The sequence below is a fragment of the Carettochelys insculpta genome, chromosome 1, assembly GCF_033958435.1.
Source record: "Carettochelys insculpta isolate YL-2023 chromosome 1, ASM3395843v1, whole genome shotgun sequence".
In the NCBI taxonomy this organism is placed as follows: Eukaryota; Metazoa; Chordata; order Testudines; family Carettochelyidae; genus Carettochelys; species Carettochelys insculpta.
The window spans coordinates 178,154,035-178,178,537 of NC_134137.1; the positions used below are offsets into that span (position 1 = coordinate 178,154,035).

Genomic DNA, 24,503 nt, shown 5'->3' on the forward strand with positions numbered 1-24,503 from the left:
TGAACCAGATGCAAAGGTTATGGTAGGTTATGCTAAGAATTTTAAAAGTTTTATTTAATAAAAAAAAATCTGTCAAAAAGCTTTACTAATGAAACTACTACTTAATGGGCTAGTCTACACTACCACCTTCCTTCCACGGAAGGATGGTAATTAGGGTGCTGGGAGTTTACTAATGAAGTGCTGCCGTGCGTAGGCAACACTTCATTAAGCAAATCCCCCCCGTGGCAACTTCTAAGATTTTTGAGGAGTAAGGGGACTTGGAAGTTGCCACGGGGGTGGGATTTGCTTAATGAAGTGCTGCCTATGCACGGCAGCACTTCATTAGTAAACTCTCAACACCCTAATTACCATCCTTCCTTCGAAGGGAGGTGGTAGTGTAGACACAGCCAATGAGTTTAAAACACTCACTCACATTGGATTTTGTTTACAGCTTGTTTTTTTATTTGAAAGGTGGGACGATTATACTAATGTTAAATATCTATTTCTGTTACACTGAATTACATAGATACACACGCAAAATAGTACCTTAAGATACACATACAGTTTCTAGTGTTTATTTTATGCAAGTTACTCAATTTGAAGGGAAACAGGACCACTATAAAAACTGAAGAATTTTGGCAACTTCTTCGTAAATTTTGTTTCCTTTGCTTGCTCTAATGTTGCAATGGCTTAATGGAGTACTGGATCATAGCTTAGGTCTCAAATGTAAAGGTATTTACCATACCTTGTATGAAGAGAAACGTTTTCATGTTTGTTAAGATTTCAATGAAAATCTAAAATAAATTTCAGTTTCAACATTGTCCAGAAGGAAGCCTAGGTAGAGTAGCATTGTACTGCCTCAGAACCAGAAAGTGACACTGACTAGGTACTAACCAAAATACCTAGCTCTTGCAGAGATCTTTACCATCTCTTTTCTTTCTCAAAGTGCTTGGCGAATGTTTGATGACCTCGAAGGGAAAACTTAATATTTAAAATATCCAAGCAGAGTGAAATGTAAGAAATGCAATATCATTAAGTGGAGAAAAATAAGCTAGGTGCTTGACAGCAATTTCACTTTTGATCATCTGAGCAATAAATTTAAAATAGATGGAGCCAGATCCTTGTGAGTTGCCCTTCTGTATTCCAGGACGGATTAAGGCAAAGGTGTTTTTTGCATCGGAAAGGCCCTAGAAAAAGCCTCAGGGCTGGTGTAAGTTGCACTGAGTTGCTCGTGGGGCTGTTATTGCAGCTGGTGATCAAACAAAATGAGTCCCTGTCCACGCTCTCTTGAAAACACACAAAGGGGCTGAAATCACTACAACTGGCTTATGGAATCTAGAGATTTCTCGATGCTGGGGGAATGCACAAGAAACTGGTTACACTGGCTTTTTGCTATCAAAGTGACACAAAGCAACCAACAGCTACTCTTCTAAAATGCAAATCAGAAACGATATGCACACGGAGTACACCTTTAATCAGGTACAGAATGAGATGAGTAAACAAATTCTGGAAATAATTATGAGTAATCAAAAAGTGATAAATGTTGAAAACCTTTCTAATCTAATAAGGTTAGCAAAGATGTTTTTCAGGGACCCTTTGGAAGAATGAAGACCTAGTGAAGCTGAATACTATTTTAGACTTTACCTCTTCGCCTTTTATTTGGGATGGTTTCTTGACAACTTCTTTTACCAGCTGTAATATTGTGTCAGTCTTCAGAGTGCTAAGTGCACACACTAAGTCCACAAGAATCAGCTGAGATGCACTGGCCACGGGAAGAATCTAAACGACACATACATTGCTAAGTTCATTGTACCAAGGAATGACGGAGGAAAACAGCATTTCACACTATTAACCATGTGCAAACATATATATGAAACACAAATGTGGTTTACAAACTATGCAACACGTGGTCATAAAGGGACCCACAAAGAGATCAGAGTTTGGGTCTCCCTCACGCTGTCTCTGGGAGCACAATGAGGCAATGCACTCAAAGTAAAGGCAGATTAGGAAAAGGGCTTGTACTTATTAACTGCGTTCTTTCACTCCAGAGGAAGCTACCTCTGACTCTCTACCCTCACAAATGTTTCTGACTTGGAGCTTTGGACACAATGGAGGAAACTGGAATCTGCTGGGGTTGGTATTGAAGTGCGGGATTTGGCTTGGTACGCAATGCTTACTGATAATTGTTCTCTGCATTTATGGATATAAGTGGAGCTCTTCACCTTGATATCCAGGAACCTTTTTCCTTTTCGGGTTTTTTTTTTTTTTGAAGTTGTTTTTAAAGCTGCTGAGAACATTTTCAGTTAAATGAAATTTTGTCAAAACATGCTTTTTCAGAGCCAAAAATATTTCATGGAGGTTTATAGTTTCAAATTGTGTGCTTGCTGGAAAGGGTTTTGTGATTCTTGTGTGCTCTTTCTTCACGTCTGACGAGACAGAGAGAGAACTGAAAAGCTGATCTTTTTAAACTGAGTAGAGCTATTTTGACAATTCCATTTTGCAAAAATGTTCAAGAAGTTGTACTTTTGTTCCAGCGTGGAACGAGAACAGATTTTAAATCTTGAAAGTAGTCTCTCTCTCTCTCTCTCTCTCTCTCTCTCACACACACACACACACACTCGTCACTCTCTGGACAGCTACAGTTATTTCACTTTGGAATGACATTTTAAAATAAACTGTAATAATGGATAGAATGAGAGTCTCATTTTAGTTTAATTTTATATGCAAATGCTACTGTTTTTAATAACTTCTGTATTTCCAATTCCAATACCAAGTATTTGACCATTGTAAATAATTTCTAATATTTTACGAAAATTGACTCTTTTCCCAGAAAAGTAGAAACCAATAAGATTATTTTTGGTCATGGGAAATTTATTGTAAGAAAGATAAAGAATTTACCTTACTATAAAAATGGTTTAAGGGATTTAATATTTAATTAAGATATTGAAAAAAAACATAACTCTGCATATACAGATTCAAATGCACACAAATTCACTGAAGAGTCTTGCTCAGCAGCAAGACAGAGACCACAATTCCCTCCCTCTATCCCCCAAGCAATGAAAAAGCTCCTAACAAGTCATAGGACAATTTCTTGGGGTATGTCTACACAGCAGTGTTATTCCACAATAAGCTATTCCGTAAGAGTTACACCAGAATAACTTATTTTGACATAACAGTGCTACAACAAAATGCATTTCAAAATAGCACTTCCCTATTTAAAAATACAGTGTCTACACATAACAGAGCCTATTTCAAGATAGAGCCATTGGACACACTATGGCTTATGTCGAAATAGGCTCTATTCCTCGTAGAATGAGGTTTACCTATTTCAAAACAAGCCAACAGTTATTTCGAAATAGCAGTTGTGTTGTATATATGCTAGGATAGTTATTTCAAAATAATGTCAGTTATTTCAAAATATCTTTGCTGTGTAGACGTATCCTAAGTAAAATATTCTCTTCTTTCAGCATTTTTTCTTCTTCAACATGCAAACATATTACAATCTTAATTTCTCCTATTTGATTATATTTGTTCCATTTACTTATAATCTTCACATTCTCAATTTTAACCACTACATTGGCCTCAAGTTCTTATCTAATGGCTTGTCTTTGCCGCTTATAAAACAAACCCAAACCAAAATAACATGAGGATCTTCACAGTGAACTTGAGGATCTTCACAGTGAACTTAGGAACAAAGTTTGGTTTTATATTAGAAAAGAAACTATCGTATGAATTAATATTTCTTTAACTTCACCTTTACTTTACTTCGATTCTTATGAGCTTTTTTGCTGTTCCACACTGCTGCTACTGCTGATATTAACTGGACTCCAAGTTGTGGTGTCAGCGGATTCAAGAAATCTAAAATTTTATTTTTTATGGTCTATGAAAAAGATGAATATGTTATTGCTAAACATTGACAAATTGTTCAAGACCAATTTTCACTGTTTATGAGGAGATTCTTTTGCTTTTTAATCAGGTATTCAGAAGGTACACCGTATACTTTTGATTTAGACTAATTTAACTTATTACACATGGGTTCCTTTTCCCCCTTACAAAAAGTGTGATTATTTCAAATCCTGGAAAGCTAATAACAAAAAAATCTACTTTTCATCATGTATATTCTCTGCTCAATCATTTTTCACACATAGACCCTCCACATTATTTTAACCAATGTCAGTAAAAGAAGAGGGAGGAGGAAACTAATAGTATATAATATTTTATACACAGAATGACAAACATACATGTTTTAGAAAGAGTAAAGCAATGGATGACAATTTAGTTAAGGAGCATGGGATGAGGAAGTTAGTGAGGAAGGCAATATAAAATTAATGAAAAAGTGAGTTTTCAAGGAGGGATGAAAAGATTTGAAGGACACTGGAAGAGTGGTAGGATCAGCTTGAAGCTACTGCAAGATGAGTGATAAAACACAATTTTAGGAGACTAAGCACTATGCTGAGGTGACAACTGGAACCCTAATTTTATATTTTCTCATTTGTTTCAATGGACTCTGCCCCTTCCTGTTAAGGCCAAAGAGGTTAAAGAGAAAAAAAGTGCTTCAGTAACCCAGATGTTTCACACAGATTCCCAAATGTTTTGACCTGAGTGGCTCATTGAAATAAAAATGTTTCAGTATTATTTTTGTGTTATCAAAACCAACAGATAAGCAAAAATGAAGAAAACAAAACAAAGGATTATAATACATTCTAAACAAATGATCAATTACCACAACTTTCTGAAAATAAATAAATGAGTTACAATTATTAATTTAATATCAATTCACCAGCTAGTTCACTGAACGAAGACAGTAAACAAAACAAACCAACCATCTAGGGTTACCGTACCTGAACAGTCAAAAAAGAGGACACCCCTGAGAGGGAGTGAATCTGTATCAGTATCTACCAACTCACCTTGTATTTACATACTATATATACACACTATAATACATTAATACAAATGTGTTATAGTATATATAGTACATTAATACAAGGTGAGTTGGTAGATACTGATACGGATTCCCTGCCTCTCGAGGTGTGCTTTTTTCTGACTTCAAATATGACAATCTTATTTGTACTAATTCTAAACAAGCATCCAAGAAAGTGGCTGTCTATCTGTTCAGTTATATGCTCCACTAAAAACAAAAAAGTCACCATCTCCCCCTTAACTTTCACTATGGCAATATATTCAAAAAGAAAAACCACAAAGTTGGTTTTTAGCAATTTGCCAGGCCCTTCCCTGCTACCCCTCACCCCAGGGGTGGACATGAACGTCTAATGGAGAGCTTCAACAAGTCCACCCAAAATGTGTAATTGCCCAACCACAATACAGTTGTCACACAAACTTCTCATTCACACTCCAATATTTCCTAAAATAAATTTAAATAATATCTATGGCAAGCTGTCATATTCTTCTGAACACAAAAGAACCGGTAAGCTGGCAGTTAAAGGCTGACAAGGTGAAAATCTAGACTGTCTTCACTGCATAAAATTCACAGCTTGTTAAGAAAAATAAAGACCAGCATTAAGATACCTCTGTACAAACTCTGCTTCTCGCTTGCACTATTTATCTCACCACTATCAGTTATCCAAACCTCAGTGTAAAACAGAAGTTAAGGGAAATATATGCATTCTGTGACATTACATTTGTGTTGTCATCAGCTTCAAAACTCACACGTAGATTTATATGGCAAAATCTCGTTATAGTTCATAATGAAAGCAGAATGAATTCTAAGTAGCTAAGTAAAGCATTGCTCAGGTTCACCCCAGACGAGCCAGAAACTGTGACCTTCCACGAGGTCCTCTCTCACACTCAACACAATAGAAGGCTCACTTCTGAGCTGTAGTGTTTTTGTTTTGTTTTTGAAAGAGTGGAGAAAAAAACCCCAAGGACCAGATTTAATGGAGGGGCAAAAAGCATATGTATGAGGAAAAGGGAGCAGGAAAAAATCACCACAAGGCAAATTATTTCACAAACAAGGCATCAGTTTAGGTTCGAAAATCTGGCATTTTGCAACTGACTTAGACAAAAGGTGGCAACCTTTTTGTATGAGGAATTCTGTAACTTTGACCAGGAACATTTTGGCTACATCTACACTACAGAGATCTTTCAAAAGAACTTACTTCGAAAAAGTGCCTCCACACACACAAAAAAAGCAGATCAAAAGAGTGATCTGCTCTTTCGAAAGAGCATCCACACAGCCTCTGCTCTTTCAAAAGAATGGGGCAGGGATTTAAAAAAAAAAAAAATAATCAGGCGCCATGAGGACTGCTCTATCGAAAAAAGGGCCCACGGAGCATCGACACGCATTTGCCTTTGAAAGCATCTTACGAAAGAAGGTGTTCTTCCTGAAACGGGAGTGGAAGAGCACCTTCGAAAGGAGTGTCACATTCTTTTTATTTACTTTTGAAGAACACTTTGGCTGTATCTACACTAAGACAAAACTCAAAATGGCCATGCTAATGGCCATTTCGAAGAATACTAATGAGGCGCTGAATTGAATATTCAGCGCCTCATTAGCATTAGGATGCTTCCAGCTGCGGTGCTTCGAAAGCGTTCGGCGTGGCTGCACAGGGGTCCTTTTCAAAAGGACCCTGCACATTTCAAAATCCCCTTATTCTGCTCAGCTGAGCAGAATGAGGTGATTTCGAAATGTGTGGGATCCTTTCGAAAAGGACCCCCATGTAGCTGCGCTGAGCCACGGGCATTCAAAAGCAGCGCTTTTGAAGCACCACGGCCAGAAGCGTCCTAATGTTAATGAGGCGCTGAATATTCAGTTCAGCGCCTCATTAGTATTCTTCCACACAGCCTTTGAGTGTAGGTGTTCCGTGGGATCTTTCAAAAGAGCCCCTTCTTTTGAAAGATTTTTGGAAAGAATTTATTAGTGTAGATGCAGCCTCTCTGAACTCTATACTTGTCAGAAACTTTAAAACTACTTTGCTAGTTTGAGAACTTTACACAAAAGGTATTGGGGTTGCAGGGGAGAAAGAGTGCTTGGAAAGGATTCCTACTTTGGTTGCCTTAAAGTAAACTGAAGAGGAGCCTTTGGTTGCTCCAAGAAAGTCAGTTGGTCTTTTCTGAGATTCTTCCTTTTTTATAACACTCCAGAGAAGGGCCATTGTGTTAACAATCCGAGGCAATTCTTCCAAAATGGCATTTCTGGCATTTCTCAGGTTGGTAGGGTCAGACGTGGGGGATGCCTAAGAAAATAGAAATACTTATATTAAACAACATACTCTTTGGACAAACATGCAAGTCTATTCAGAGGTATTATTCTTAATATTGTTACACAATCTTTAGTGAGGCCATCTGCTTTCCACCAAGAAATCTTTTGGAATAATAATTTTACTAAACACCTGATCATACAGCTGTTCTCTTTGTCAACTTCATCATCACTTACAGAAGGGACAAGTGTGTTTAACTAGAGTACAACAGTCTCATGATTTTGCTTTCATTTAAAGAGTTAATTTGTCTACATCAGGCTATATCTTGTTCCAATCCATTGTGCAAACTATGTAAGTTAATTTTAGCCATTTAGCTAAAATGTAGCCTTATGTAATGTAATGAGCCTCAGCAGTGGAGCCGACAGCCACCGCAGGCCCCAAAGAAAGGTGGGGAGAGCCCAGCTCTGTGCCCCAAAAGGGACAAGGCCAAGGGCGGAAGGGGCAGGGTTTAGAACAACCAGCCCTTAGTGCCGCTCAGACTGTAGCACTTACCCACCCCCACCCCCTTACAGCTGCACGCAGCAGCACTGCCACAGCATTTCAAAGGGGCCCAGGGCCTCACCATCAGCAGGCCTGTGCCTCAGTGTACCCTGCCAGCCACCCTTTCCAACGAGCAGAAAGGAACAGCCCAGTGCTGTTGGTAAAGATACATGAAGCAAACTGTTTATGTTTCTTACTAGTGTTATGCTGGGAACAGACCAGAAGGGTCCATGTGACTCACCACTGCCATGCCTTTCCGCTGCTTTCTTTAATTTAAACGAATAAAAACGTTTTGATATTATGGAAGACTATTCAATAGCAGTCGTTATTTTAATCTTAGAATATTTCGCAGCAGATCTGTTTTTATAAAAGCTCCTTTGCAATCCTTGCTCGTGAAGCAACTGCTACGTAATTTTTGTTTGTGTGAGTGAAGAATGTGAGTGTTTGACCAGAGACAAGTCTGAAGGCCAACACTGCACCTAGATGGTCAGAGGCGGGGCCGGAATCCCAGGAACACCGAGCAACTATCAAAATGTACCCATTGTGTTTGATGACTGAGGAGGGCAGATTGGTGACCCTGAAGTTAGAAGCAAGCACTCCCATTGCGTGAAAATAGCAAATCCCATCAGAAAGAGAGCAGAGCAACACTCAGAAAAGTCGCCAGCAGACTGATATTAAACAACAATGAAAACAATCTCCACATAAACATAATGTGGTAAGTTGACTGATTACAACATGATGCAGCAAAATTCAGATTTGCATGAGACTGGATTCCAATAAAAGATGAGGTATCTTGTATGGTTCATTGTATGCAGCCTTGGTTCAGATTGGCAGTAGCCTGGCTCCTCCCTCACATTCAATGAAGCTGGCCAGTAGGTTGAGAAGGCAAACAGACTGGTAACCATAACTTCAACAGGACATGCACGTTCATGTATGTGCTTTTCATTCTGAACAAACACAGAGTGTTGCCTTTCCCACTAAAAAGATCTCCTGTCCTTCATATAAGCATAACACCATTTTCACATCATTTTTGCAACAAAAAAAAAGTGTGAAATGCATTCTTATTTACAATACATGCCACTAATCATCTCCTGATTATTTATTCTATGGAAATTTTCCAGTTAAACAATGAAGGCGAGTAACTGGGGGAAAAGAACCATAAAAGGCATGAATAATTGGGTGAGGAAAACCAAATTAAAATTTGTTCTGGTTTTGCAATACAAGGAAAAAAAAAACAGACAGAGTTTCCTGAAGTTACTTTTTTAAAACGTACCCATTTTGTTTACTCACAAATTTCCTTCAACACAACACCAAATATGTTTGTGTTTATAAATATAAAATTTACATCACAGAAAAGCTTTGCAATGAAACGATCCTTTACAGCTTTTTTTTTTTTTTTTGACAGCATTACACTTACAATCTTTTTTTCCTCTCCATACGTACACATTACTTCAGAATAATTTGAGTACACTATACTTTCCCCACGAACGAGTAGTGGGCAATAGTCCAAATACACACATTACCAGCACACATGGGGCTGGGCTGAGAAAACAGTTACCTTGTCCTCTGCTCACAGACGATTCTCCTCTACACGAGCCTGCTCCTCTTCCAACATAGAAAGGGCGACTGCTACCTCTGTGGTAAAAGCTTCTCATTTCTAGGCCCATAATAATAAACATTTATGGCCATGATTGAGCCAAGAACTTAACTACTTTGCTGAATTGAAGCTGACCTGTAAAACGCACGGCTGGCATTTGGAGACTGACATCTACTTAAGTAAGAAGAAGCAGTTTGCTACCTTTTTGGCTTGATTGGGATGATCCAAAAGGCAAAAGTGACCAATGGTTGTTAAGCCTTCCAAAAGCGTCAGAGGATAATCTGGTGTAATGTTCTCCCTTTTAGAAGTTATGCTTTGGAGAAAACACAAAAGTTATTGACTGTACAAGTGGATATTTTCATTCTTAACATGACAACTATGGTCAAAAGAGCATTCAATTCTACGTTCTGAACGCTGAAATTCCAGAAAGATGAGTTATTTTAGAAACTTTGCTTAGACAAAAAAAAAACAAAACTTTAGAATACTTCAGATAACAGTATAAGGTTTGAGAAAAATAAGCTCATTAGTACTTTGTACTGAATAGATAAATCAACCTAAAAAAAATCTGCATTAATGAATCTTACCTCGCAGACATCTTCACACTTTCATTTTCGTACTGTTTAACAAGTTCATCCAGGTTTTTACATATCTGTATGATAAACGGTGCCACAGTCCAGCCTAAAGATTTCCCAAAGTATGGCAAAGAATGCGTGACTAACCCTACCCAAGATGGATGCATCCCATAGCCATACTCAGGCTGCAAACCTCTAACTACAGCAGAGACAAACAATCCTTGTGAAGTTATTGGGTGTGGATGCACATACTGCATAGCACTAATAGCTTGCTGGAAATTAAGAGCCCGTTGCCACTCCTTAGATAGGTCTGGCTGGTTCTCCTGCTCCTCTTGAGTCTGTCCCAGATGGTGCTCCAAGACAATCAATATTTGCAAAAGCTTCAGCAGCTCAATTTGAAGGGGGTGTTCACTCCATATCTGATCTTGCCCAAAATTGATCAGGCTTTCTTCAAAGAAGCTCTCTTCAATGACATTATTAATGTTATCAGATGTTATCAGTTCATACCGTTTTTGACTTGTATACATAGACGCAGACAAAGAAAGAAGAACAAACTCTTGAATTTTGCATCTTGCAAGCAAGTTGCGTATAAACTCAATATTCTTGTTCTCTGCGGACTTCGCCATTGTGGCCAGCTCAGTCATCACTCTGATCAAGACTTCTACACTTTTGACTTGGACATCTCTGTTGCCGAGCACATCTTTGTGAGTCACCTTCAAGTAACATGGATAGTAAGAGCGCAGAAAACTCAAACAGAGGTACGTCAGCAATTCTATTAACAAAGAATGAGGACACATGGTTGGTGACTGAGTCTGAAGCTTACCATAAAAGCTCTGTCCCACAAGAGCTTCCTGGTGCCGGGCTAGGAGATTATAGATGAGATTCAGGTGAGCTGTGGAGCTCGTGTCCATGCTAGTACTGGCTACAGCTTCAATAAATTCTTTAGGGTTTGTTTTGAGTACTGCCTCTAGTACAGAAAATGCATACAAAACCCTCTTGGAATCATAAGGCTGAAAATACAAGAGAATGTGTTTAAATAAAGCCTCCATCATCTCTTGTTTTTCCTTCCGTTGCTTGAGCAGCCTAGAAGTTTTAATTGCTTGGAGTTCCAAGTCCACCTCCTCGTCACTTGACAGCGATTCTGATGCTTGAGTTTTCTCAGAGTCTGCACGCACAAGATTTAACATCGTGCTGGACTTAGAACCAGGAGAAGGAAAAGCATTACGTGAACTACCATGCTTCATGTTTTCTCTGTAGTCAATTGTAGCTCTGCCATTCTCCTCGTTGCTCATTTCTTGTGGATCCAGAGAAGGAGAAAAAGATGATGTATTTTCACTATCAATTTGTCCTGTGCTGGTATCTGCTGATTCTGTGTGTTCACTGTTATCCTGATCACCACTGATATCCTCTGGAGGTTCTGTACAGTGAGAGGGTTCATTTTCAGATTGTCCCTTTTTTAGATGAGACTTCTCTGGATCTATTTCCACTTCAGCCCAAATAGCTTCCCTGTCCACAGTTGTAAATTGGCTCAGTGGTAGGTTTTCTTCAGACCTGCTTTCATGTAGCTCAGACGCTTCAAATGACTGTTTGCAAGCGGCACTTCTCTTATTAAGCCAATGATGTAAGTCTTCTGAAAAAAGTACAAAGACTTCAAAAAAATCTGTTACGGCAGCTGTAATTGATTAATACATTCAATAGCCCTTATACTGAAAGAATCTGTAAGGCCGTTCTCTACACATGCCCCTCCCTTCTGGAAGGGGCATACTAATGAGGCACTTTGGAACAGGTTAATGAGGCACTGGTATGCATATTCAGCACCTCATTAGCATAATGGCAGCCAATTGTGATTCACAAGTGCTGCTTTTGAAACAGACTGGTTGTATAGATGCGGGCACTTTGAAATAAGCCCCACAATTAGAAATTCCCTTATTCCCAATTAGTTTTCGGAATATGCATGTCAGCGCCTCATTAACCTGTTCCAAAGTGCCTCGTTAACATGCCCCTTCTGAAAGGGAGGGGCATGTGCATACACGGCCTATGAGAAAATGTAATGGTGACCAAGTAACCAACTTTACAGTAAAATTAACCTTATTCATGACAAAGTAAATCAATTCAATCGAGCAGTTCTGTTTTTTTGATGGAATCATACAAACCAGGGATACCATCCTTACATTTAATAAAATCGACCTAGCTCAAAATATGCTGCACAAGAGAATGCACTTTATGATGAGCAGACGTGTCAATATATATGATGTATTTAAAGTTTATTGCATTGAGAGTCTCAGCAAACCTTCTCAGACTGTAAATTCTTTGAGGCAATGCTTATGTCTACTTCTACAACTGCACATCATCTAGCACATGAGACTGCCTTTGCGTAAACAGCTATGATGATGATGAGCAAGTCAATTTGATAGCAAGTAAAGTAGCAAAACAATCATGCAAGCAGATTACTTGATTAAAAAGCAATTAATTCAACTATTAGGAGGCCTAGAAACTTCTTTTGCAGAAATGCTGATTCAAAATAAGATACAAATGGGTGACCTGCTTCAGAATTGTGCTGAAGCATTATTAGAGGTGTAACTCAGAAAACTGATATACGCAACTGAAACGGCTATTTATATGGAGATCCCTCAAACTGAAAAGCTTGATGCAAAAGGTCAAAGACTGGTTCAAAATGGAATCCAATAGTATGGCAAGTGAGTGTTAATTTACTTTACTCGAACTGTTACATTTTCAGTCAGAGAGCAGCTTTACCTGCTGTATTCTTCTGTTTGATGCAGTGGATAGATGTGCGCTGTGTCTTTGGATGAAGGAGAAGCAGTAGTACTGGCTCAAGAATACGCGCAACATCATTAAGCGAGAGAGCACGTATCAGCCAGCCCTGTGCTGCAGCACCAATTGCCCCATCTGAACAATTTAGACTGTCCAGTACCACAAACAGAGACCTGAATGGAGAAATTGTAAGGGAGAAGTAAAACTCTAAACCCTTTTGCACAACATATGTTTACATCCTCTCCTGAAAAATACTTGCCTATATTAAGCTCAAAGCTCAAACTCAAAGTCAAGCATGTTTGCAGAACAATGTAAAACATACCACATGCATGTATTCTGCAAACACATTATTAGTTGCTACTATCAAATGTCTTTATGAAGTAGGAGAAGACATTATAAGGCTTGAAACTTTTTGGCTCATATTGCGGAAGACTGAGGATCATGATGAGTAAGATGTCAACCTTGGATTATTTTGACAATATTTTGAATTCAGGAGCTTTTGCCAGGTCCTTTTATCCTTTTCTAAGGAACTGCCCCACCTCCTACAGCACGTGGCTTCCAAGACCAACAGGAAGTAGAGCCTCAGCTGTTTGTCTCTGCTGACAACATGGAAAGCAACTCCCAGTAGAGACTCCAAACTCCTACTCCCCTTGAGGCACCCTCCAATGAGCAAGCCAACCAACCCCAAAACCAAACTACTTTTCACTTGCACCGAGGTGACAAACTTGAAGAGGGTTTATTTTTTAAGTTAAAAACAAATATTCAGCAGCCTGCTTTTGGTTGATACAACTGTCTTTGCAATTTTTTTTTTAGCAAAAATAAGGATAATTTAAACTAAATGTTTGAACATAAACACTGAGGCATGCAATCTGAAGTACAGCAATACCTGTCAAAGGATCGATTGTGGGATGTAACTCTGCTGCCTTGAACCTCCCTGGTCAAATGCCATATCACAGAAAACCTGAACAGTGACTCCAGCCTTGTCCCCTTAACAGAAGAAGAAAAAAAATCAGGAACCATTTGATGATGAGAAAAATGTAACTTTAGTGAATTTAAAAGACCGAAGTAAAAAAAAAAGGTTACTGCATAAATGACTTCTAAAATTATAAGAATTCTACATCTGCTTTCCATATTTAGGTAGGATTTTCATACAATTGCCCCTTTCTTGCCAGAGCAAACAAAAAAAAAAAAGTGATGATTTCAAAGCAAAGACATGCTTGGGATTCCCATTTAGCAGTATTTTACATCATCTGAATTATTTTGGGTTAGAGGAAAAAGATGGCCAATACAAAGGAACTGTTAACAAAATGGGCAGAACTTACTGAGTATTTATCACCCACGAATGTGCATAAGAGTCTAAAATATAGGCCGTGTCTACACATGCACGCTACTTAGAAGTAGCGGCGCCAACTTCGAAATAGCTCCCGTCACGGCTACACGTGTTGGGCACTATTTCGAAGTTGAAATCGACGTTAGGCGACGAGACTTCGAAGTCGCTAACCCCATGAGGGGATGGGAATAGCGCCATACTTCGAAGTTGAACGTCGAAGTAGGGCACGTGTAGACGATCTGCGTCCAGCACCATCAAAATAGCGGGGTCCGCAATGGCGGCCATCAGCTGAGGGGTTGAGAGACGCTCTCTCTCCAGCCCCTGGGGGGCTCTATGGTCATCGTGTGCAGCAGCCCTTAGCTCAGGGCTTCTGGCTGCTGCTGCGGCAGCTGGGGATCCATGCTGCATGCACAGGGTCTGCAACCAGTTGTCGGCTCTGTGGATCTTGTGTTGTTTAGTGCAACTGTGTCTGGGAGGGGCCCCTTTAAGGGAGCGGCTTGCTGTTGAGTCTGCCCTGTGACCCTGTCTGCAGCTGTTCCTGGCACTCTTATTTCGATATGTGCTACTTTGGCGTGTAGACATTCCCTCACAGCGCCTATTTCGATGTGGTGCTGCCCAACGTCGAAGTTGAACGTCGACGTTGCCAGCCCTGGAGGACGTGTAGACGTTATTCATCGAAATAGACTATTTCGATGTCGCTACATCGAAATAAGCTATTTCGATGTAGCGTGCACGTGTAGACGTAGCCATAGATTTCCAAATTCTTGACTAGTAAAGAACGTTAAGAATGGCCATACCGGGTCAAACCATCTAGTTCAGTAGCTCATCTTCTGACAGCGGCCAATGCCAGTTGCCCCACAGTGAGTGAACAGAACAGGTAATCATAAAGACTATTTCTACACGAGCCCCCGCCTTTCGAAAGGGGATGCTAATGAGACACTTCAGGATATGCTAATGAGGCACTGCTGCAAATACGCAGTGCCTCATTAGCATAACACCTGCCACGGCGATTTGAAAGCATGTCCCAAAGTGTCTCATTAACATCCTCTTTCGAAAGGCAGGGGCTGGCGTAGACATAGGCAAAGTGATCCATCCCACGTCACCCATTCCCAGCTTCTGACAAACAGAGGTTAGGGACACCACTCCTGCCCATCCTGGCTAATGACCATTGATGAATCTATCCTCCATGAAAAACAGCTAAATAAAAATTCAAACCCAGGTAAAGTTCTGGTCTTTGTAACATCCTCTGGAAAGGAGTTTCACAGGTTGAATGCATCATGTCAAGAAATACTTCTTTTTGTTTGTTTAAAACCTGCTTTCTATTCACTCCATTTGGTGACCCCCTAGTTCTTGTATTACGGGAACAAGTAAATTAACTTTTCCTTATTTACTTTCTCCACACCAGTACTTACTTTACAGATCTATCATAATCCCTTTAAGTCTCCACTTTTCTAAGATGAAAAGTCCCATTATTATTAGTCTTTTCAGATACCCATAACCACCATATAGCTGTGTCTACACGAGAGTTCTGTTGACAGAAGTCACTGTCGACAGATATTTCCCGACAGAGCCTCTATCTACAGAACACATCCACACCTAATAGGGGCTCCCCCTGTTGACACCTTCTGTCAACAGAGAGAGGCCAGACTGCCCAGCCCTCTGTTGACAGAGCAGCCAACTGGAAGCTCTGCAAACAGGGCTGCCCAGTGAACCTCTTTGTCGACAGAGGGCCTCCTGGAGCGTCTACATTATTTTTTGTCGACAGAGGCAATATGCCTCATACAGTCAGGACAGAACTCTGCCAGAAAAAACTGCTGCACTCTGTCGACAGATTCTCAACAGAACACATTTGTAGTGTGGATACTCCCTAGTTTTGCTGACAGAAAGCCTCTTTTATTGACACAACTTTGTACTGTAGACCCAGCTTATGACTCTTGAGATATAATAAAGTTTCAGAATTTTGTGCGCACATGCACCTGTGAAGACACACACCACGTCACTCACAGAAAGTTTAAAACCTCAGTTGCAGGTTAGCATCAGGGTGTGATCTTTTACTTAGTTTTTCTGACAGATAACATGTAAGTTAATGAAAGGAATGCTCTATCTATAGAATAGGGAAATTAAAGTTCTGAAGGAAATCTGTTTTTATTTTAAATGCAGTCTGTGTATTCCACAGTCTAGGAGCTATTCAGTGCTGGTTCAGACGAAGCTCAAAACAGAATATAACGTTGGGAATAATAAGTCAGGGTCCAGCTCCAAATGTTTTCAGACTTACCAGTGGATCTGGAAAATATTTAGAAATTCTGTCAAGCAGTGCTAATTTGGGAGAATCTGTGATTTTAGGAATAGTGGATAGTGTCCAATGATGAAGATGGGTCTTATGTTGATTCATCAAGAAACTCTGAAGGAATGCATCAAAGGGAAGTGTGACACTAACTCTCCACTGCGGTCTCCAGAGAAGTATGGGTTGAAAAGCTCTGAAGCTGTGTGGCTGGGAAGCAGAAATTTGGCTAAGGGTGCCCACACTACAAGCAAGACACTACAATAATGAGGCAGCTTAGGAAACACATGACTTACTTTATCATGATCCAACAGCGAATGACAAATAATATCTTCACAAATATTAGCTGATGGAGCCAAGCAATGCAGCCTATAAAATAGTTCCACACATGTAATGTGATGCTCCCTTGTCTCTTTGTTCAGCTGATTCCAAAGCACTTGAGCGACTCTCTAGGGGAACAGATGACATAAAATGTACCATTCCCCACTGCTTTAGGAACTTGGTATAGACACAGAAGAGTTCTGAATTTGTGAGAGCATATGACATATTTCCCTGTCCCACACAGTCTCAGTTTAGGGGAAAAGCAAGAGGCTGATACATCAATGAAGAAAACGTAAATGCAAAAATAAGGGAATACAACAGCCCTGTCCTGGAGTTGCCAAACCGTTCATGTCTGTGCACTAATGGGTAAGGAAAACAGAGTTCTGTTTCTATTTCTAACTCTGAACCCCACCTCAAACATCAATAATTCATATGATATCAGTAATAACGTGACAAAAGCAGCACAGAGGTCAGAAACGGAAAACTAAAATACCGTCACCACTTTATCACGCAAAGAGCAACAACATTGAAAGAAGAGGTTACGGTGATGGAGCCCCTTAGCCTTACATGACTAAACAGTAGCTTAAAATTTGAGTTTAGAAGACGCCCCTCTGCACTCTTTTAAAACGTAACCAGCTGCTAAGACATGCCCTTCTCAATTCACCACTTCTTCCAGCTAAGCCTCTTAACTGCTCTTTTCCTTAGCTGTTACAATTGAGATTTAGCCCTGCACAAAGCAGAAAGAAATAGTAAAATAACCCTATAGCTGTCCTTAGAAATAGTTCACAACAACAGGCTATATCACAACATATTGCAAAATAAAAAAGGACTATTGAACTTGATCCAAGAGGCACCCACTGGATTTAGATAGATATTTTATCTATGAATAATACAAATGCTGATGGTCCAAAGCTATATTCCAAATGCAGACATCCTAATTATGTTTAAATCTTGAATGATACACAGGTGTAACATTTCTACATCACTACCAGACTATTTAATTTTAAATAGTGGTATCCAGCCTCTTTTCCACTACTCTCCATCCTACCTATTTCTAGTATAGAAATTTTTAAAGGAAGGATTCAGTTGAAAATAATAGGGAAAGTGATTCCTGCTACCCCAGTTACTATGCTTCGCAAGAAATATTTCAAACATTCTCCTGCTCTCCTAAGTTTTGTTTTTTTAAGATAAATTCAGAGCCACTAGCCAATTGAATTCTTACTTTCTATTACTAAGAGATTTAGTGGAAGCTGCTTAAACACTCTCACTTACAAAAAATATTTCAAAGCAGCTATTGGGCCACAAAAGGCTATTGACAGGGCTCCCTTCAGAAACAGTTTTATTCTACATTGGGCGGGGTGGAGAAAGTGTACTGGAAATTTCTCCCCATTTTATCCACCACAACCAATATTTGGGAGCTCATCGGAGAGAATAAAATCCTTCCAAAATGTAGGTTTCAAGTTCACAAAACAAAAACTCAACTAAGATACTTAAAGTCAGGGATCAAGATTTTCAAAAGTGACCAGTGATGGTCAGTGCCCACTTGGGACATTTGCCTCTTTATTTTCCAAAACTGCTGAGCACCCACCCTGAAGAATTCAGGGACGTTTATGTTTGTCCACAAGAAAAGTTAAGGTTTTCTAAAAATAACAACTGCCTTTTAAAAATAATTGGCCACAATGCATTAGAAGAGACCTCGGCTGTGTGTGTATATAACTGCTTTATGCAGGAGAATCTCCAATAGATGTCAAAGAACTACCTTCAGCGTTGTGTCTCACTAACATAGAACTATCCCAGGAAAATCCTCCTAATGATGACAAGCATATATTTTAGCTAAAGCATATCTGTGCAGTAAAGAGTGGCACCTGATAGAAGTCTGTTTTCTCGGATATCAGCTTTAGAACACCAGGAGCAATGGGAGGAACTGTGACCATCTGCAGTCTCCCAAAGAAAGGATTGTGTCCCGAGATTTTATAGCGCTTCATTCTGTCTTCAATCACAAGGGCCAGGGACTGGGAATGGTTGATTACTTCAAGCAGTGTGGAGATCGACACATTCTGAATGTAGCAGTCGTTTACACAGCAGCATATTGTCATTAGGGATTTCAGCCAGGGAGGGAAGCTGGAATCACAACCTTCTCAAAAGACAGAAAGGAGAAGTGCTTTAATAAACATTAGATTACTTTATCAAGTGTCTGTCAAATCTGCTGATGTCATGGAATTTACAATCATGAGCTTTGTGACAACTTTTATATTTCAATGTGCATCATTGACTTCACTAACTAAAATATGTTATGTACTATATTTTTAATTTTCTCTCTCTCTCACACACACACACACAAATTTAGAAGAATAAAAAAGTATAGCAGAGAACACATACATAAAAACTGTGCATATTCGGCACTGCCAATAGCAATTAAGTGTTACCACTTTTATATCACGAGGAAGGGATGGTTTGGAAGATAGTACTTAGTCATGTCAATGTGCAGCCGCAATTAAAAAAAAAAGAAAAATCTGTAAATTGAGAAGATGTTTCAGGGAGCCATCCATAACGGCTACAAGATCTCATTCTTGAATGGCAACAGCTAATTTAGATCCCACCAAGTTTGCATGTTTATTTTGCACTTAACACTGAATTTCTTCTGCCATTTTGTTGCTAAGTTCTACACTTCAGTGAGATCCCTTTGTAACTTTTTGCAGTCTGCTTTAGATTTAACCATCTTGAGTAATTTTGTATTGTCTTGTTGGTTATTACTGTCTGTCATAAATATATGTTCAAATACCATAAGTGACAATAATTTTGTCTGAAATCATATACATAAAGATCAAAACTGATTAAGTCTAAACTGGGTGGATTGGTGGCTCAGTTTCCCACCTTTATACCCTTCCAACAGAAGATTAGATCAGATTGTTTTTGGAAAACTGAATTTCTGAACAAGAATATTTGAGAAAAAAAAGACTGTGCATGCCTCATCACCAACTTCGAGCCCAAACAGTCCTCTCCCAATGATGTGGGAGAAAGAAAGATCAACCACTCTGAACATTAAGAATACTTGTAATACAGTATTTCAAATGAGAACAAAATACATTTAAAATTGACAGAACACACTTAATTCTAAGACATAAGAGGAGCTCTTATGTGGGGATGTCTTGGACACAGAAAGCAATTTGCTGTTCGAAGCCCTCTAAATAGCAAAACATGTACTACAACTGCATTCTTAACAGACACCCTGCCACGTTATTGTGTGCGCCCATTCTTGGGCCACACCTACTACACAGTACACTTAATTTGCAGTACAATTTACATGCTGGCATACTGAAGTTAGTGGTCTGAGGAGACATTTCTTACCAGGAACTTGAAACAGAGATGAGTACAGTTGTTCTGTTTCTTCCTCAGAAAGGTAGACTGGGAAGGTAGTACAATCCAGTAGAAGGTGACAAGCAGCAGCAAAGGCCTCTCTGCAGTCTTCTTTCACGTCTCCCAAGTCAAGCATTACCTGGTCGATGTCCCATTCTTCCTCTTTTCCCTTCTGACTGCCAAGGGCATGGTTTGCAGGGGAGACCGGCTCCACACCTCTCTGTTTAAATGGTGACCCTCGAACTGTGAACAAGTCTGAAAGCATTTGTTTAAATTGAGGTACAGTAATTTGCTTTCCTTCCCAGGAGTTCTTTTTCTTGCTAGCATTTTCAGTGACGCTGTAATTATTTTCTCTCTTCTCTCCTCTGCTCATAGCTGCTATTGAAATTCTGCCGTTACCTGGTTCCTGTAAATGCACCCCAAAAATGTATTTACTGGCAAACTTATCAACTAACTCTTGGATGCAGTGCAAAGTCTTCTGAATGCTCCCACCATTTTTCCAAACATCGTCCTTCTCAGGAGTTACTCTAGGCATTCGTAAATGCTGAGATAGCTCAGGGGATGAGGCACTTAGACCTATGCCACTGTCTTCGGACTTGAGGGGAGCAAAAGTAGAGTCCTCTTCATCCTGCAGCGCAGACTTGGTTTCTGAAGTTACATCACCATTTTCTTGTTTCACTGGGCTCTGAAATGGAAGCAGTAAGGGTCTATGTTAGTCCACTATATTTCATGAGTTATTTTAAATAATTGAAATCATGCTGAGGGCAGCAAGAGGAGAAGAAAATAGGAAAGAAACTTTTTCTCTTCTGCTGTGATCACTTGTGCAGTGTCTCTGTGAAAGTATCCAGTGGCAGCAACAGACTTGTAAGAGTCGTGGTCTTCCTTATGGTTGTTGTTTAGCCAACACAGCAAACCCTCAACTTAACGGACTAATGGAGGGAAGGGGTGTTTGTTAATGACAAAAGTCCGTTATATCTGAATGATTACACTATATGGTAATGCACAGATCTTCCCAGCCCATCACTCACTCCTGTCCTCTGCCCGCCTCTTCCCTTCCCCCCTCCTGCCCCATCTTCCCCTCGCACCTTCATCTCCCTCTCCCAATTACCTAGAGAGGAGCTCCACCCCTCCCTGGCTCCTTCCACCTCCCACGGCTCTCAGCACTCTCAGAGCTGTGGCTCCTCCAGCCCCCATTTCTGAGCCGCCTGCGCAAAGGCAGAGTGAGGCTGCCACCCCCAGCCTGCCAGCAGGCAGCAGCCTCTGACACTGTGGCTGCTGTTCGGCACCATGGCAGGCAGTGTTGGGCTGGGCACCAACACGATCTGCCCACACAGGGCTGGGGGAGGAGAGCTTCTGTGCTCCATCACAGCCCTTGCTCCAGCCCCGGCAGCTCTAGTGCGTCGCTGGCATTGATTTTGGGGGGAGGGGAAGGCTGGTGCATAGCAGCTGTTATTTCTGAAGTCCATTCTATAGGGGTCCGTTCCACTGAGGGTTTACTGTATTCTCTCTCTTTCAGACAGTACCATCCCCTGCACTTTTGATGCCCTATACAGTCCCCTAGGAAGGCAGGAAGAGGGGAGGAGAAGAGATTCCTCACAAAGAGGGGGAGAGGGCCCACACACACAAGGGCTGAGTGGGACAGGAGCTCTGGTTGGCCGGCACAGGGCAAGCGTCGGATCCCCTGGCACTCACTGGCAGCGGCAAAATGCAAAGTCAGCCAGGCCCAACCCATTCTGCTCCCCCAGCCCTAAGCCATGTTGCTTGGTGGAGGAGGTTGGGGGAAGAGGTGGAACTACTCCCCACACTCACCGGTGGTACCAGGAAGCTGAGTGGCACAGCTGGGAGCCAGAGGAGTGGAATAGACTGGGGTCAACTGCTTTGCTTTCTGCTGCTGCCAGTGAGTGCAGGGAGTGGGCCCAACCCTGGCAGCTGGCACCAAGCCTGCCACTAATCCCCTGGGCTGCGTTGCTTGGAGGAGGGGACTCTCAGGAAGGGGTAGAGTGAGGGCAGAGCAGGGGGTGGTTGTCCCAGGCCCCACATAACCCAAGGGACAGCCTGTGAGGTGGTAGTGGCCAGAAGATGGGGCTGGCTGGAATAGCTGGAAGCATATTTTGCGTATTGGTAGGGATGGCCCTGTTTGGGGAACATCCTATGGCCTGTGTTATACAGAAGGCCAGATTAGATGATCAATATGGTCCCGTATGAATCTATGAATAAACCTCTTTATTAGGCAATGGAAGCAAGCAGAGAGCTATTGATAAGAAATAGTTAGATGTTGCTATTGATGAGTGGCACTGTTGTCTTCAAGACAAAAATTATACTTGTTTTAAAACTATTCTTCACCCCTCCTCCGCTGGGCCACGTTCAGCACCTTCACAAGCTAATGCTGTGCAATAGCAGCAACTGGAAATTTAAGAAGTGATGAAGTGTGGAAGGAAAGGTTTTCCTTATTACGCTGCTGCTGATTATCTCAAAGCAGCTACTGCTAATCTGATTGTTTCTAACCATCCTTCTATCCTTGTATTGCTGTGCATCACGAGCCAACTATGTAGTTTGTGTTCTACCTGTATCACACTCTACTTATGTGCCATGTTCTCACGAGCTTGTTTAATAATTTATTGGTTGTATTAACTGTTGCATCTGGCAGCTAGCTAAGTAATCTTAACAATGAAAAGGTTGGCCTTGACCTTGTCACTTGATTTCAGATGCTCCTGGGCATCCTACCCATACACTGAGTAGCATCCAGAGGATACAAGGCCCTTTTGGGTGGATGGGATTGCATAGGAAAAGGCTTGCACCCTCTGCTAATCTTAGAGAGGGCTGCTTTTGCACAACAAGTCAACTAAGGTTGGGCAGGGTGCCCAAAATGAGACTAGCACAAAGTAGTTCAGAGCCTGTGAAAGAGGCTATGTAGATACAAGTCAAGCAACTTTATACAGCTGCGATGAGTAACCTCAATTTCAATTAGAATAGAAAGGTTAGTAGCATGCCTTATGTTAGTAATGGGAATTCTTATGGGGAGTACACTACTTTTGATGTAGGAATAATTATTTATCAGTAAATAAGTAACAGACCTTGCACCAATACCTACCGAGTTTCTACTTCCAGTCTCATTATCCAAGTAGGCAGGAGGCATTTGTACTTTGCTAAGCACTTTGAAGCAAGTCTTTAAAGCATGTGAGAGTTCTGGTAAACTTAGAGTCTCCACATTTTCCAGGAGTGACTGTACCATATAACTGAGCATCTGTGGGAGATACTGAGTCTGCACTTCAGAGTAAAGTTCCTAAAAGAAGCAGGGATTTAAAACAGTTAAATGCTAAAAGGCTTAGCAGACAGAAATGGATTTTTACCATTCTCAAGCTGCCTAATATACCATCTAACTCCAATGACCATAAGTATGACAAAGACGTGCCCACTGAAATAGGTTGCATATGGTTGCTTTAAATAGTGCTACTACTCCACTCAGTGCTGAATGTAGAACCACATCCTAATGTTGGTGGGAATGTGACTCCTGATAATAGACTTACAAAAGAGCCCAAGTAATCTAGCCACCCAAGCAGCAGAGGGGGTAAAAAAAAAACCTGACAATACGTGACTTACACATCCTTTAAAACAGGGTACTATTAAACCTTTTTTGGACGGGCAAGTAAAATGAAAAAGTAATCATCCACAAACAAGCAGGCATATAGAAACTTTGCAAGACTGATAACATGAATGACAGTTTTGATTTCTATTTCAATAAATTACTGTTTTATTATCAGCATCCACTCAATCAGTACATTTCAGTAGTTTTTTCTCTTCACAGGTTCATTAGTAGTATGCAAGTCATTTAATCAAAATATTGATGTTCCACAGAGCGTTGGTATTCCAAGACTGAGTTTATATACTTGTCACACCACCTCACAAAGATATTTGTCTATTAGCTGAGAAGCCCGAAACCAGTCTCATTAGGAAGGTATGTTACATACAATGCTGACAGCAACCCCCCTCTTTAACATGTCAGTCATACATATACTGAGAAGACTAAGACAAGAGTTCTCCTGTTGGTTTACACGGCATTTAGTGGTCTTGAATGAAATGCCTCTCACAAGTAACAGTGTGCAGGATTTGGCTGAAATGACTGTATTTATTCACCTGTTTTCTTTTCCAAGGAAAAATGTAATGTCTCCATTAAAAATGCATCTACCAAATTAAAAAAAATCGATGCTTCCATGTAATTAAAACTTATCTGACAAAAGGGAAGAAACACGCAAGTTAGGGCTCCAAATGATTAAATTTACAGCAAACTTGCCTTACCAAAGGAATCACATCAAGAAGAAACAAGAGTAGTGTGCAGAGCTCTGAAATGGTAGCAGGAGCACTGACATTCCCAGCAGGGTATCTTGTCTGCATGGATTTCTTCCTGGCATTGAAAGAGAAAAGGTGTCCTTCAAAATACACCATTTGCAGCAGTTTTTTTTTCCCTTCTCGAAAAATCTAAAACGTACTGTACATTGGCATTGGTGGTAACCACACAAGCCAAGAAGGGTGATTTGTATCCATCAGCTTCACTATTAAGTCTAGCTCTTAACATGAGTACAGTTTAGAATCGTATCAT

At 40.5% G+C, this 24,503-nt stretch overlaps 1 protein-coding gene across 1 annotated transcript in view; it reads right to left on the reverse strand.

The window, feature by feature from the left end:
• The window catches only part of DOP1B (DOP1 leucine zipper like protein B), a 102,089-nt gene that overhangs the window by 39,213 nt on the left and 38,373 nt on the right, over positions 1-24,503 (reverse strand). Inside the window, exons 11-22 of the mRNA XM_074983429.1 lie at positions 24,203-24,308; positions 22,998-23,189; positions 19,898-20,591; positions 18,415-18,683; positions 16,525-16,677; positions 13,504-13,604; positions 12,600-12,790; positions 9,858-11,475; positions 9,475-9,586; positions 6,984-7,172; positions 3,734-3,859; positions 1,624-1,758 (exon numbers count right to left, since the gene is read on the reverse strand). Coding sequence (XP_074839530.1) covers positions 1,624-1,758; positions 3,734-3,859; positions 6,984-7,172; positions 9,475-9,586; positions 9,858-11,475; positions 12,600-12,790; positions 13,504-13,604; positions 16,525-16,677; positions 18,415-18,683; positions 19,898-20,591; positions 22,998-23,189; positions 24,203-24,308 — 3,886 coding nt within the window. The remainder of the gene's footprint in view (positions 1-1,623; positions 1,759-3,733; positions 3,860-6,983; positions 7,173-9,474; positions 9,587-9,857; positions 11,476-12,599; positions 12,791-13,503; positions 13,605-16,524; positions 16,678-18,414; positions 18,684-19,897; positions 20,592-22,997; positions 23,190-24,202; positions 24,309-24,503) is intronic.